This window comes from Dendrobates tinctorius, unplaced genomic scaffold (genome assembly GCF_039654945.1).
Source record: "Dendrobates tinctorius isolate UK_male_01 unplaced genomic scaffold, ASM3965494v1 ptg000126l, whole genome shotgun sequence".
Classification (NCBI taxonomy): domain Eukaryota; kingdom Metazoa; phylum Chordata; class Amphibia; order Anura; family Dendrobatidae; genus Dendrobates; species Dendrobates tinctorius.
The window spans coordinates 10,675,656-10,692,310 of NW_027361794.1; the positions used below are offsets into that span (position 1 = coordinate 10,675,656).

At 44.2% G+C, this 16,655-nt stretch overlaps 1 protein-coding gene across 2 annotated transcripts in view; it reads left to right on the plus strand.

Annotated features, from left to right (window-relative positions):
- Nucleotides 1–11,836, plus strand: part of LOC141047288 (uncharacterized) — a 67,125-nt gene extending 55,289 nt beyond the window's left edge. For both annotated transcript variants that reach the window (XM_073542333.1, XM_073542334.1), the window contains one exon: nucleotides 9,967–11,836. In XM_073542333.1, coding sequence (XP_073398434.1) covers nucleotides 9,967–11,651 — 1,685 coding nt within the window. In that variant the 3' untranslated portion in view covers nucleotides 11,652–11,836. The remainder of the gene's footprint in view (nucleotides 1–9,966) is intronic.
- The last annotated feature ends 4,819 nt before the right edge of the window (nucleotides 11,837–16,655 follow it).

The following is a 16,655-nucleotide window of genomic DNA, read 5'->3' on the forward strand; positions in this document are numbered from 1 at the left end:
GTGTTAGGCTAGTTTCACACTAGCGTTCGTGGGCGCAGGGCCGCCGCTAAGCCCCGCCCCCGGCTGCGCCCCCTCCAGTCAGTTCCTCCTCTGATCGCATGAGGCTGCATGCGATCAGCGTATCCTATATTTAGCGTTGGATACGCGGATCGTGCGCTGGTCTGATTTTGCTGGCGCTGCGCCCAGAGCACAAAAATGCAACACAGTGCGTTTTTGTGCACTGGGCGCAGCACCAGCAAAATCAGACCAGCGCACGATCAGCATATCCAACGCTAAATATAGGATACTCTGATTGCATGCAGCCTCATGCATTCAGAGGAGGAACTGACCGGAGGGGGCGCGGCCGGGGTGGGACTTAGCGGCGGCCCTGCGCTGCGCCCACGAACGCTAGTGTGAAACTAGCCTTACATCTGCAAGCAGCCAACCTTCACTTGACGGTGTGGAAATGTAAAAGTGCGCTGTTAAGGGAGAGAGTTTTTTTTCCAAATCTTGTATCCACTCTGCTTCCAAGTAGGAAAGCAGTCACGACCAGGATATATGCTAGGACATGGAGAAAATTTTTATAATCTTCAAGTTCTAGGGTCAAAGATGGACCACCGAATTTTTGCAGAAAGCCTTGAATTAGGTTTGTCCACCAAGTACCACGAGTGCACGTGGCAGCTCTCGGGGCTGTGTACAGCTGTGATGTGGCCGGTAATATTGGGTTTCAAGCATCGTTAAAATCTAGAACCATTTCTAAAGTAAACTTTGTATCTTGGGACTTAAATCTGGTCCTGACAGCCTTAACGGACGCTCCTTTTGAACCTATGGAATCAGCATCACTGAAGGTTCTTTTGCTTAAAACAGGTCTGCTGGTAGCATTGACATCAGCCAGAATAGTCAGTGATATTCAGGCTCTTTCTATAGCGCCACCATTCACCCAAATTCTAGACGATAGGGTAATCTTTAATCCCTTACAAAGTAGCGCCGTGATTCCAGGCTACAAGAAGTCGACCTCCCCTCTTTTTGTTCCAATCCAAAGAACCAGAAGGAGGAAAAACTGCATACTTTGGATGATAGGATATGTGCAAATGGATACCTGTCCACTTTGAAACACTGGAGAAAGGATAGGTCTTGGTTTGTTTCCCTCCAGAATTTTAGGAAAGGGTGTAGAGCCTCAAAACCCACAATTGCTAGGTGGATTACAGAGGACATTTCTCTAGCCTACTTGGCAAGTGGCAGGATGGCCCCGTAACATCTCAAGGCTCATTCTACTCAAGCCGTGGCATCCTCCTGGGCAGAGAGGTCAGACGACTCGTTAGAAGACATCTGTAAGGCAGCAACCTGGTCCTCTCTAGCTTCTATATGCACTATAGATTGGATATGGGTATGTCCTCCAACCTCACCTTTGGGCAGGGGTGCTCCAGGTGGTAGTCCCACCTTAGATTATTATATTTCTCTGTGAATATCATTGTGCTGTCATGGGTGATAAAGTCTTGGTTACTTACTTGGTAACATGATTTTTCGGATTCCATGACAGCACTCTTATATTCGCTCCCATTACGTGTGGTTGAGCACTACTTTCGCTAGCGGTGTTTCCACACTTTTAGTTTATTAGGTGGTGTTAGTTATTTTATGATGATTTTATTAATAAGCATTGGAGGTCCTCACATGCTGTGTAATCCAACTTATTAATAACAAAAATCCCATATAAACGGCTAAAGTGCCCAGGGATGATGCCAAAACCATTTGTTCACCCTGGGTAAAAGCCACATCTGCTCCAATAGTCCATGAACCAGCAGAGGAAAAGAGGAGTAAAACGATGATTGCAAAAACATCATTGTTTATTAAATGTATTACAAAAAGTGCACATAATCACAATGAGGTGTCAATATAAAACAGATGAATACACACCCAAAAGACAACCCCTCACCAACCCAGATGGTATCAGTATCCTCCTGTGTAAGATATTGCTTAGTATGTCCACAGTTAAGGGGCTTAAATCAATCTGCATAAATGGACTGATTATATGATCAGAGAGATGTGTAAGTGGCCCAAATTACCGTTACAAAATGGAATACACTGAAGTAGTACCGCCCTAGAATGCAAGAGTAGATATGCCTACAATCAGCAATCACAGAAAGCAAGTTGTGTGGTCAAAAGACTTACCCGAGGATACGGGAGAGGGGAGGCGAGGGAGAGCGTCTGGCAGTGACCCCCGACGCGTGTTTCGCGGCGCTATGAGGCCGCTTTATCAAGGACATACCATTCCTATCTCCACAGGACCTTAAAGTACCCTTTGACCGCAGTCATGTGACCGTAATCGGCCAATCAGTGGAGCATCGTCGGCGCATGCGCGCTGAGGTCAGCCAGCGCCGTCATACAGAACAGGCGTCACGCTGGGAGAAGATGCCGGTCAAGGAAAGATCCAGACATCCACATCCAGCGTGGAGACACCCATCTGTAAGCGGCACAAAGCCCCCACAGAGCGACGCGCACAGCTCCCTGTGGATCGATTCCCTGTAGGGTCAATATAGATATACCGTCATATAGGGCAGGCATAAGGTGGCAGAATATGCACAGGAAATGGGGATTTTTTGAATATAAGGGCAGAGATAATAATTTATGGGCATAATAAAACATAACACTAAGGGAACACCCAAGCAGATCAACCAATGCCACCCATTATAATTATATTACCTCATGTCATTAGAGATCCCCCACAATATGTTATTACAAAAGCACCCTTATATGCCAGGAAACAATAATATATAGATCAATTATAGGTAAGTAATTATAGTGCCTTCGCAGCTAGTATGCAATGATATGGGCACGATCTTATCATATATGAATATTCAAAGATCCCTACAAATAATGTGAAAAGAGATATCCATTTATATAAGTATTAAAGCCATAAAGTCATATACGGAAGACCGAAGATTTTTTCACGTATCAAATGGGTATAATGGGATAGTAGTATATAAGCTCATTAGAATCATAAAATAGTCAGAGTCCCATAATAAAAGATACGTTTTAAATTGGCCAATATAATTTTCAAGTACAAGAACACCATAAAGGATCCTCAAGTTGATTAGAAATAATGTACAAAAAAAATGGCCATGAAGAAACCTATATATATATATATATATATACAGTGGGGAAAAAAAGTATTTAGTCAGTCAGCAATAGTGCAAGTTCCACCACTTAAAAAGATGAGAGGCGTCTGTAATTTACATCATAGGTGGACCTCAACTATGGGAGACAAACTGAGAAAAAAAAATCCAGAAAATCACATTGTCTGTTTTTTTTTCATTTTATTTGCATATTATGGTGGAAAATAAGTATTTGGTCAGAAACAAGCAATCAAGATTTCTGGCTCTCACAGACCTGTAACTTCTTCTTTAAGAGTCTCCTCTTTCCTCCACTCATTACCTGTAGTAATGGCACCTGTTTAAACTTGTTATCAGTATAAAAAGACACCTGTGCACACCCTCAAACAGTCTGACTCCAAACTCCACTATGGTGAAGACCAAAGAGCTGTCAAAGGACACCAGAAACAAAATTGTAGCCCTGCACCAGGCTGGGAAGACTGAATCTGCAATAGCCAACCAGCTTGGAGTGAAGAAATCAACTGTGGGAGCAATAATTAGAAAATGGAAGACATACAAGACCACTGATAATCTCCCTCAATCTGGTGCTCCACGCAAAATCCCACCCCGTGGGGTCAGAATGATCACAAGAACGGTGAGCAAAAATCCCAGAACCACGCGTGGGGACCTAGTGAATGAACTGCAGAGAGCTGGGACCAATGTAACAAGGCCTACCATAAGTAACACACTACGCCACCATGGACTCAGATCCTGCAGTGCCAGACGTGTCCCACTGCTTAAGCCTGTACATGTCCGGGCCCGTCTGAAGATTGCTAGAGAGCATTTGGATGATCCAGAGGAGTTTTGGGAGAATGTCCTATGGTCTGATGAAACCAAACTGGAACTGTTTGGTAGAAACACAACTTGTCGTGTTTGGAGGAAAAAGAATACTGAGTTGCATCCATCAAACACCATACCTACTGTAAAGCATGGTGGTGAAAACATCATGCTTTGGGGCTGTTTCTCTGCAAAGGGGCCAGGACGACTGATCCGGGTAAATGAAAGAATGAATGGGGCCATGTATCGTGAGATTTTGAGTGCAAACCTCCTTCCATCAGCAAGGCCATTGAAGATGAAACGTGGCTGGGTCTTTCAACATGACAATGATCCAAAGCACACCGCCAGGGCAACGAAGGAGTGGCTTCGTAAGAAGCATTTCAAGGTCCTGGAGTGGCCTAGCCAGTCTCCAGATCTCAACCCTATAGAAAACCTTTGGAGGGAGTTGAAAGTCCGTGTTGCCAAGCGAAAAGCCAAAAACATCACTGCTCTAGAGGAGATCTGCATGGAGGAATGGGCCAACATACCAACAACAGTGTGTGGCAACCTTGTGAAGACTTACAGAAAACGTTTGACCTCTGTCATTGCCAACAAAGGATATATCACAAAGTATTGAGATGAAATTTTGTTTCTGACCAAATACTTATTTTCCACCATAATATGCAAATAAAATGAAAAAAAAACAGACAATGTGATTTTCTGGATATTTTTTTCTCAGTTTGTCTCCCATAGTTGAGGCCTACCTATGATGTAAATTACAGACGCCTCTCATCTTTTTAAGTGGTGGAACTTGCACTATTGCTGACTGACTAAATACTTTTTTTCCCCACTGTATGGCTAAGGTCTTCAACGTCAGAAATTAGTTATTGGATCTAGTTCCACGTTGACGCGATACAAGGCAAAGGTCCAAAGGAGATATGGAGTCCTCAAGGTCACTAGATGAAAAGAATTAACCAACAAACCAAATTAGTGCAAAGATTTAAAAAAGGAATTAAAAACAATAAAAACATACTGCCAGACCACACAATTGAGTGTGATATGGGCCAGAGGAGGAACAAGAGGATAATTATAATATATACAAGTTCCAGTGTATCAAAAGAAAGATACCCACTATAGGAAACTATATTATTAGACAAATCCACAATTACACATGTCCAACAATAAAATGATCAACCAATCATGTCAGAATACAACTGTAAAGTACACCAGAGTTACAAAAATGGGGCGAAACTCAATGTTTCATTGAGTTCCTTAGGGGTTATTGTGTCCAATTGGACAATCCATTTAACTTCCATCTGTGATAAGATTTTTTTTATAGTCTCCACCCCTAATCCCCATATGTAAAGCATCAATCCCTCTGATTTTCAGTAAAGTAGTTGTCACAGTTATGACATAATCTGAAATGTCGGGGAAGAGTCTTTAAATCCCCAATTTCGGACACTGTCTTGGCCGCGCCAATGTCCCGCACATGCTCACTCACCCGAATCCTGAGTTCTCTTGTTGTGAGGTCCACATATATCTTGGGACAAGGGCACGTGGCATAATAGATCACGTTTGATGTTCCACAAGAGATCCTCTGTCTTATCTGAAAATCCCTTGTCCCATCAGATGAACTAAACCTAGAGCAGCGAAGGACATTGGCGCAGGCAAGACAGTGCCCGCAGGGGATTGATCCCTGGAAGGGGCCCCTGGTGCTAAAGTAATTTTTAGGAGAAGGGACGTAGTGGTTCTGAACTAACAAGTCATTGAGATTCCTAGATCTCCGAGGCGTCATAGAAGGGGAGCGACCCAGGAAGGTCCCCAAGGTTGAATCAGTACCCAGAATTGACCAGTGCCTATTTAATATGGCACGCATGTTCTGCCACTCATGGTTGTAAGTTGAGATAAAGCGAACTGGTCCACCATCGTCCATCTTTTTGTCCCTCCTGGTAGTATGTAATAAAGTGCCGCGTGGAGTGTGTCTAGCCCTGTCATAGCCAGCTTTTATGGACCTCCGGCTGTATCCACGTGCCAAGAAACGATTTTTCAAGTCCATAGCTTGTTCTTTGAATTTAATATCAGTGGAACAGATTCGCCGCATCCTTAGAAACTGTCCGGGATGGCCCTAACAGTGGCAGGATCATGGGCAGATGTAGCGTGTAGCAACGCATTGACAGACGTAGGCTTCCTGAAAACTTCATTCTGGATGCGCCCGCTGGAATCAACCTCCAGACGGACATCCAGGAAGTCCACAGTCCTGCTGTCAAAGGCATATGTCAAGCGAATATTATAGATATCATTAAGGCTGCCCATGAAATCCTCGAGCTGTTCGACTGTGCCATCCCACAAAAATATGTCATCTATATAACGGTACCAGCACAGCACATGGGAGACGCCCCGCGGCCCCTCGTTGCCAAATATCAGTCTCTCCCAGGCGCCCAGGAAGAGATTAGCGTACGAGGGCACCCAGGCCTCCCCCATGGCTGTGCCCCGCTGCTGTAAATAAAAAATGTCTTTAAAGACAAAAGTTGTGGGAAAGCACGATGTCGACCAGGTCGAGGATAAGGTCACATAGGGAGCCATCCAGGTCGGAGGTCCCCAGGAAGCGGCGAACAGCATCAAGCCCATGTCTTTTCTATGCAGGTATAGAGACTCTCCACGTCGGCGGTCACCAGGAGGGTAGGTGGTTCCACGAGGATGCCGTCAAACCGCGCCAGGGTGTCCGTCGTGTCACGTATATATGAGGGGAGTGACTCGACCAATGGTTACAGGTAATAGTCAACAAATTGACATACTGGTTCGCACATCCCCCAATACCCGACACGTTGGGGCGCCCAGGAGGGTTGAGGGCATCCTTGTGGACTTTGGGTAAGAGGTAAAAGGTGGGGGTCCTGGGGGATCTGACCACTAAGCCATCAAAGATCTCTTTAGTAATGATATCATTCTCCACAGCCTTATCAAAAATCAGCTGTAATTTCTGCGAGAAAGAGATCTTAGGATCAAAGGAGAGCTTTTTATACGTATCAAGATTTTTCAACTGGCGGAATGCTTGACGTTCATATTTACAGCTTGGCCAGATGACTACGTTCCCCCCCTTGTCTGCTGGTTTAATTACAACATCTTTAAGAGATTGTAATTGGGAGATGGCGTGTCGCTGTTTTGATGTCAAATTATCAAACCTTCTCCTAGAGGAAAGTTTTTTAAAATCCTCACTTACCAGCTTGGTAAAAATCTCAATAGGAGGACTCAGACAAGGGGGGAAAATGAGTCGATCTCGGTTGAATTGAAGGGGGGAACTTACTTGTGTCAGGGCCACTTTGTTCCCCAAGTAGGTCCTCCAAATCCCGAAGTGCAGCTCTCTCCAGATCACTCATAGTCTCAGAAAGATGATTTCTCGCATGAAGCCTCGTCAAGAGAAGCTTCCGTGAAAACAGCTGTAAATCTTTTAAGGCTGTGAAATAATTAAAGGCATTAGTTGGTGCAAATGTCAGACCCTTGCCCAGGACCTCCACCTGTGCCTCAGATAACACATGGGTTGAGAGATTGAGTACCTGTAGGTCACCTCGGGAGCCAGCCTAGGCCGCCCTTGATCCCGACGCCTTGTTTTTGGATGACTGTCTTGTTTCAATTTTCTTAGATAAAATAGAACTAGAGATACCACTAGAGCCCATATTCACCGACACAGGGTCCTCATCATTGTTGGATAGGTTTGAATGCATGGATGCCGATCTAGATCGGGAGAGGGGTATTTCTGGATTTTGGACAGGAGTGACCAAATTCATTCCGCCATCTATAAACCCTAGATAGCTGTTTATCTTCTACGTCTCTTTTAAATTTTTTTGTCTTGTTCGACTGAATATCCTTGGCCCATTTTTGCAGTTCAGTGTCCATAAGATCATTGAACTTTTTAAAGGCATCACTGGACATATCTTTTTGTAAAATGACCTGTAATTCGTCAATTTCTGCTTCAATGGCAGTAAGGGAATCATGATTCATTTGTTTAAGTAAAATCATGAATCCCTTAGATCAAGAATTGGTCAGCTCCTCCCATTTGTTCTTAAAAGTCTCATCAGATACTGGGAATGAATGGAAGACCTGAATCCGGAGTCCCCTCGGAATTAGGTCTTTTTGGATGTATTGATCCAGAAACTTGTGATTCCACCAGATCTTGGCGCGTTTGCGTAATAATTCTTTAAAACGAAAAATTGTCCCCTGTAGATCTGTAATGGAGCCTCCACACGCCCCATCCGTATTATCATGAAACACGTCGTTAAGCTGTGCCCGCCACGTATGGTCACGTGCGCGGAAATCCATGTCAAAATTGGGAAAAACTGAAAAACACAGAAGTACATATTAATAACAAAAAATCCCATATAAACGGCTAAAGTGTCTAGGGATGATGCCAAAACCATTTGTTCACCCTGGGTAAAAGCCACATCTGCTCCAATAGTCAATGAACCAGCGGAGGAAAAGAGGAGCAAAACGATGATTGCAAAAACATCATTGCTTATTAAATGTATCCCCCTCGCCTCCCCTCTCCCGTATCCTCGGGTAAGTCTTTTGACCACATTTGAATAATAAAGTAACTTGGCACTCAACTGAATAATTCTTTGCAAATTAGATTTATTTTATAATTTATTGCAGTCCTGGAAACGTTTCGGCCTATTATCGGCCTTCCTCAGTCTGCCGACTGCTATCGCGAAATACTAATCCGGTACCCAAGTAAGGATTCCTATGGAGATTTCAGAATGTCATGTTGATCTAAATGGTATCTCGTATTATTATAAGAGTGGATATACTGATTTAAATGCCTTGTTTAGATATGGAGGTGGCATACACAGGTGGGACGCGGTATTCCCCCGCTCGTCAGCTGGAGTCAGGGGGAATACCGCGTCCCACCTGTGTATGCCACCTCCATATCTAAACAAGGCATTTAAGTCAGTATATCCACTCTTATAATATTCCGGAGATACCATTTAGATCAACATGACATTCTGAAATCTCCATAGGAATCCTTACTTGGGTACCGGATTAGTATTTCGCGATAGCAGTCGGCAGACTGAGGAAGGCCGATAATAGGCCGAAACGTTTCCAGGACTGCAATAAATTATAAAATAAATCTAATTTGCAAAGGATTATTTAGTTGAGTGCCAAGTTACTTTATTATTCACTTTGGTCTGGGTAACCTACTTGCGCACCCTGCGGTAGTGCCACACTATATTTGACACAGTTTTGACCACATTTAACTTGTTTTCTGTGATTGCTGATTGTGGGCATATCTACTCTTGCATTCTAGGGCAGTACTAAGTCAGTGTATTCCATTTTGTAACAGTAATTTGGGCCACTTACATATCTCTCTGATCATATAATCAGTCCATTTATGCAGATTGATTTAATTTAAGCCCCTTAACTGTGGACATACTAAGCAATATCTTACACAGGAGGATACTGATACCATCTGGGTTGGTGAGGGGTTGTCTTTTGGGTGTATATTCATCTGTTTTATATTGACACCTCATTGTGATTATGTGCACTTTTTGTAATACATTTAATAAACAATGATGTTTTTGCAATCATCGTTTTGCTCCTCTTTTCCTCCGCTGGTTCGTAATCCAACTTATGCAAGGGAGAGGTGCCACCTCTTTAGCCTGTAGGTTTCCTGTGCTTGGTGGGCAGATCTCCTCCCTCGTGGTGCTGTCATGGGTTTAGAAAAATCCTGTTACCGGTAAGTAACTAAGACTTTTGAGTCCCCACGCAAGGACCTGAGTCGGGACTTTTTTTTTTTTTTTTTTGCGAGATGAGTACAAGATTTTATTGGTGTTATTTTCACCTACATAAAATTGGTGGCTGTGTGTTCATTCTGCCTCCCAAATATTGGAATAAACAGTTGTTGAACACCAGGCTCCACTGGTTCATCCTATGAGGGTTTTCTATTAGACTGTGAACTGTCATTGTCCTGGTGAATAATTGAATCTTTTTACATAGCTTGCCATTTTCACTGACAGTTTAAGTAGAAATATTAGTAAAATGTAAAATTCAAGATTTTTTATTATGAAATAATAATTGGTTTTATTCTTGGCAGATGACTGTACCAGGAGATTAGAGGGACAGCTGATATCTTCAATTTTAAAATCAGATTATCTTGAGATCCCACAGGATGCAATTGAAATGAATACCATTACTCCAGATATACCGTCATGTCTTCACAGCAATGATCTGTCATCTGATCTTTTGAAACAGGTCCTGTCTTGTGCTTCATTACTGACTACTAAGGAAAATCAAAGTCACAAACTTAGCATTAAAAAACAAATTGCTCCAAAAGCAAAGAAGCCATTTTCATGTTCAGAATATTGGAATAGTTTTGATAACCACCAGAGAACCCACACAGGGGAGAAGCCTTTTTCATGTTCACAATGTGGGAAATGTTTTTATCAGAAAACGCACCTTGTTAGCCACCAGAGAACCCACACAGGGGAGAAGCCTTTTTCATGTTCAGAATGTGGGAAATGTTTTTATCAGAAAACGCACCTTGTTAGCCACCAGAGAACCCACACAGGGGAGAAGCCTTTTTCATGTTCAGAATGTGGGAAATGTTTTAATCGGAAAGCGACTCTTGATAGCCACCAGAGAACTCACACAGGGGAAAAGCCTTTTTCATGTTCAGAATGTGGGAAATGTTTTAACCGAAAAACGCAACTTGTTAGCCACCAGAGAACCCACACAGGGGAGAAGCCTTTTTCGTGTTCAGAATGTGGGAAATGTTTTAACTGTAATGCAGAACTTGTTATCCACCAGAGAACCCACACAGGGGAGAAGCCTTTTTCATGTTCAGAATGTGGGAAATGTTTTAATCAAAAAGCGAATCTTTATAACCACCAGAGAACTCACACAGGGGAAAAGCCTTTTACATGTTCAGAATGTGGGAAAGGTTTTAACCGGAAAACGCGACTTGTTATCCACCAGAGAACCCACACAGGGGAAAAGCCTTTTACATGTTCAGAATGTGGGAAATGTTTTAACCGGAAAACGCGACTTGTTATCCACCAGAGAACCCACACAGGGGAGAAGCCTTTTTCATGTTCAGAATGTGGGAAGTGTTTTAACTGTAAAGCGGAACTTGTTATCCACCAGAGAACCCACACAGGGGAGAAGCCTTTTTCATGCTCAGAATGTGGGAAATGTTTTATTCGGAAAGCGAATCTTGATAACCACCAGAGAACTCACACAGGGGAAAAGCCTTTTTCATGTTCAGAATGTGGGAAATGTTTTATCCGGAAAGCGAATCTTGATAACCACCAGAGAACCCACACAGGGGAGAAGCCTTTTTCATGTTCAGAATGTGGGAAATGTTTTAACCGGAAAACACAGCTTGTTAGCCACCAGAGAACCCACACAGGGGTTAAACCATTTTCATGTTCAGAATGTGGGAAATGTTTTAATTGGAAAAGGCAACTTGTTAGCCACCGGAGAACTCACACAGGGGAGTTGCCTTTTTCATGTTCAGAATGTGGGAAATGTTTTAATCAGAAAGCGCAGCTTCATAGCCACCAGAAAACTCACACAGGGGAGAAGCCTTTTTCATGTTCAGAATGTGGAAAATGTTTTGGCTGGAAATTCCTTCTTAATAGACACCATAGAACTCATACAGGAGAGAAGCCTTTTTCATGTTCAGAATGTGGGAAATGTTTTAGTCAGAAAGGGCAGCTTGATAGGCACCAGAAAATTCACACAGGGGAGAAGCCTGTTTCATGTTCACAATGTGGGTAATGTTTTGTCAAGAAATCTTTTTTTTCTTAGTCACCAGAGCAGTCACACAGGGTAGAAGCCTTTTTTATTGAATGGCTCATCTTCCTGCTCCAGAGCCATTACTGCCTCACCTCAATTTAAAAAAAGCAGTCATAGGCTAGTTTCACACTAGCGTTTTTGAGCGCAGCGACGGCCTGCGCACGGCCGCCGCTAAGCCCCGCCCCCTGCCGTGCCTCCGTCGGTAGCTCCGCCTACTGGCGCATGATGCTGCATGCGCCCTGCGTCCCCTATCTTTATCACTGGGGGCGCAGGCCGTGCGCAGTATGCTTTGGCGGCGCATGCGTCATTTTGACGGTGCGCCGACCTGAGCCAAACGCAACCTGCTGCAGTTTGGTTGCGCTGGCACACGGTCAAAAAGGCGCATGCGCCGCCAAATGCATACTGCGCACGGCCTGCGCCCCCAGTGATAAAGATAGGGGACGCAGGGCGCATGCAGCGTCATGCGCCGGTAGGCGGAGCTACCGGCGGAGGCGAGGCAGGGGCGGGGCTTAGCGGCGGCCGTGCGCAGGCCGTCGCTGCGCTCAAAAACGCTAGTGTGAAACTAGCCTTATCCCTCATGATGCCTAACAGCTCAAACCTGTAAGTCCTACACCATCTTCTCTCAATGTTGGCCTTAAAAGAAAAAAGCTCAACCAATCTCCCTGTTCTGTCACCGACACCCACACACACATTGAGCAGTGTTTGCTTCACGGTGAAATTTACCCCCTTCCCGCCCTAGCCACAGGAGATTTTGATATGGGGAATGTCATAATTGATTTGAAACATCATATTGTGTGTTTCCATACTAATTGAACTTTATATACAGAGGCTGAAGACTACATACACAACTAAAATATGTTCCCTCACTTCTAGAATAGTCACAGCTTACTAAAAAGATACAAAGATTACAGGATGTTGTTGTACAAGTTTTGAGCCATCAAAATGGTCATAAACAATGGATCTTCACAGTCAGCAAATAAACAGTCTGCTTAATATGGTTGATTACCAAGAACATCACAATAATATCCAGATAAGGGGTATACCTAAAAGCATCAATGCACAAGCGATTAAGTCAACACTGTAAACATTATTCAATAATATCTTTGGTGATCCTATTGATAAGGAACTGGAAACTGATATACAGAGTGGTCATAAGTGATCATAAACTTGTAAATAACTTATGAAAGAACAAACTTATGTTAAAACCAAGCACACCACTGTTTTTTCTTGTGAAATTCTCAAGAAGTTTGATGTCATATGACCCACTTCCCATTGAAAAAAATAAAGTTGGATCCAAAATAGCCGACTTCAAAATGGCTGCCATGTTCACCATCCATCTTGAAAAGTTTCCCCCTCCCATAAACTAATGTGCCACAAACAGGAAGTTGATATCACCCACCATTACCATTTTATTTAGGTGTACCCATATAAATGGCCCACCCTGTACACTAGGCAATCATGGCCCAGATCCTGAGCATCCAAGAGACATCTGTCACATTTTTTCAATGTAAAAGAGGCTGTTATGAGGAAATCAAGGGAGTTGGTCCCTGTTGATAAATGGAAAAGGTATACAATTGCTCACAGATCTATCCTTAATGACACTTCCTAAAAAAAAAAAAGGGTATTGAAACTACTACTTGATGCCATATACCCAGATGTGGTGATACAGACAAGGCGTGCACTCTGTGGATATGTGGTAGGTGCAAGCTGAACCTGGAACTTAGTCCAGACGGTCATCCAGTGAAGAGAAAACAGCTGCACTCTGGGAAATTGTGATTTTCAATGCCAAAATTTTTTTTTTGGGTTGCTTCAATCAATATTTACTGGATCTAACTCCAATATCCTATAGGCTAACTCATTGATTTGTACAATTTTTTCTACAATGATTTTGCACACAACGATCCTGTACGTGATGATTTTGTACATAGTGTAAATATGTAATTGTGTAAATATGTATATCTGTTTAAACCTATACAGAGTTTGTACGTTTTTGTGATTATCACTGTATATAGCCTAATGTCTATCTTTGTATGTGTCTTTTCTAGTGAGGTTTGAAAAAGACCAGACATAGGGTCGAAACGTTACCTCAACGCACTATTCCCCTATGATGTCTTCAAAAATAAATTTTTTGCATTAAAATCAAAATTTCCCAGAGTGCAGCTGTTTTCTCTTCACTGGATATACCCAAATGTGGACTGAGATGATGTCTTTTGGGTTTTCATTGACTGTAAGCCATAATCATCAACATTAACAGAAATATATACTTGAAATAGATCACTGTTTGTATTGACTTTATATAATAGGAGTTTCAATTTTTGTATTGAAGAACTAAAATAAATTAACTTTTGATGATATTCTAATTTTGTGATAAGCACCATTTTTCCGAACCTGCAGCTGGAAAGGTCACTCCCAACAGCACATCAGGACATTTTTCCCCGACAGCATCAAGTAATAGTTACTTCTACAAAAATGTCCGAATAAAATAAGTGATGGCACTTCCAAATAACATATACCCAAGTGTGGACTTAAATCGAGACTAGCCGGAGGTGTCCCCGGAAGAAGCTCTGGGCGAAACGCATGTCGGGGTGGAGGAGGGACATGTGTGATGCCCTGGACATTCCCAGAATCCATATACAGGTGCTTATCACAAAATTAGAATATCATCAAAAAGTTAATTTATTTTAGTTCTTCAATACAAAAAGTGAAACTCGTATAAATAAGCTCTCAGTTACGCTGTTATAAACCATGGAGGAACGTGTTATAACTAATACATTAGTTTGCAATTTGCATACGAATCCAGCAAGGCACACCAAGAATTTAACTCATATTTTTAGTTGCGAGATGTCATTCTATCATGCTTGCGTTGAAGAGAGGGGACGCATTCCCTGTTGTGCTGCGTTAAACTCCAGTAGATGCTGAGCAGGACTGTGTCACAGGTTTCTTTCAGAGTGCTGTCCCGGCCGGTGACAGACGCTCCAGGCACTCGCGAATCCAACGATGCGCTAGCGTGGTGATTAGCTTTGAGGACCTTCTGCGTATGTGGTGCTAGCACCTTCGTGATGTAGATGTTCACCTGAAGGAGTACAGAGTGCAATATGGACCAATTCCTTCCAACTAGTTTCGGAAATATTCTGTTTCCTTCATCAGGGATGAAGAAACCTGTGACACTAACAGTCCTGCTCAGTATCTACTGGAATTTAATGCGGCACAACAGGGAATGCTTCCCCTCTCCAACACAAGCATGATAGAATGACATCTCGCAACTAAAAGTATAAGGTAAATTCTTGGTGTGCCTTGCTGGGATGCGCCGCCGGTGCTCGGCGGTCTGGGGCGGCGCGCGGTGCCCGGGGGGGGGGACGGAGCATGTGGGGGGGGAGTCGCGGGGGGGGAGGACCCGGGGGGAGGTGCCGCGCCAGAGCCCTGCCGACCCGGACACTGTGGGAGGCATTAAAAGCACAGGAGGTGACGCTGCTGGGGTGCTTCTGAAGGCCCAGCAATGGATTCGACAGAAGCCCCCACAGAGCAGCAGGACGAGGCGCAGGAGCGCCCAGAGAAACAGGCCACAGTGAATTCACATGCGAGTGGCCAGCAGAAGAAGAAACGGACGGGCGAACAAAGCCACAGAAGTTCCTCCAGGCTAAAGGACCCTCCTGCCTCCCTCCGTGACCCGGTACCTGCCTCATCTGCATGGGTAAGAGATCTCCGTGAGTGTACCCTGATGCAGTGTTTTATTTTGTTCTTTCGCAGGCAAGGAAAGCTACGGGGAAGCAGAAGCACAGGGAATGTGCCCTCTGTAATTGCCCTTTGCCAGACGGCCACCCTAAAAAGTTGCGTCAGCCATGCGTGCGACAAACGGTAGGGGTTGGATGGGGACGGTACCCTAGGGGTAGATTGACAGGCCCTTACACTCTTCCCCGTCCATACAGGTGGCGGAAGAAACACCGGACTTCACCACAAGCCTAAGGGAGATAATCAGGACAGAAATGAAGGCCCTATCTAAAAAAGACTCCTCTAAGGGAAGAGATGTTAACCTCTCTGGTTCAGAGTCCTCGGCCGCACCTGGAATCGATATCTCCTCAGATTCCCCGGCCTCCACTTCATCATCTTCAGAGGAAGACTCGAGCCGTTTCTGCTTTCCCTTAGACCAGATGGATAAGTTAGTTAAAGCAGTAAGGTCCACCATGGGGGTAGCAGACACAAAACCGGAACTTTCGGCACAGGACGTGATGTTCGGAGGCCTAGATCCCAGAAAGCGCAGATCCTTCCCGTTGAATGATAAAGTCCAGAACCTAATAGAGAATGGAAAAAGCCAGAAAAAAGAGGTTCTTTGCCACCTGCCTTCAAACGAAGGTACCCGTTTGTTGACCCAGTGGTAACCAAATGGGACAAGGCCCCTAAACGACGCGGCAGTGGCCAAAGCCTCCAAAAAGTCCTCCATACCTTTCGATGACATGGCCTCCTTAAAAGACCCGCTAGATAAAAAAGCGGATTCTTTTCTGAAAGGAACATGGGAGATGTCAGCGGGTGCCTTGAGACCAGCGGTAGCGGCCACATGTACGGCCAGATCCTTGATGGTCTGGCTGGATCAGCTGGATTCCCAATTGAAGGATGGAACCTCAAGAGCATACATTCGAAAAGCTTTACCAGTTATCCAAAGTGCTGCTGCTTTTCTGGCTGATGCGTCAGCAGATTCTGCGAGGATGGCGGCTAGGACCGCAGGTTTATCCAACGCAGCTCGAAGGGCTCTCTGGTTAAAATGCTGGCCAGGAGACATCCAGGCCAGATCTCGACTCTTCCATTCCTTGTGAGGGCGAATACCTGTTTGGGCCCGTCCTGGACGAACTTTTAGAGAAGGCCGGGGACGATAAAAAGAAGTTCCCCAGTCTGCCGAACCCCTCTTTTAGACGCCCCTTTACCAGGAAAGGATATTTCCGTAGGAGGCCGTCCAGGGATCAGGGCAGATAGGACGACAAAAGGAGAGGTACT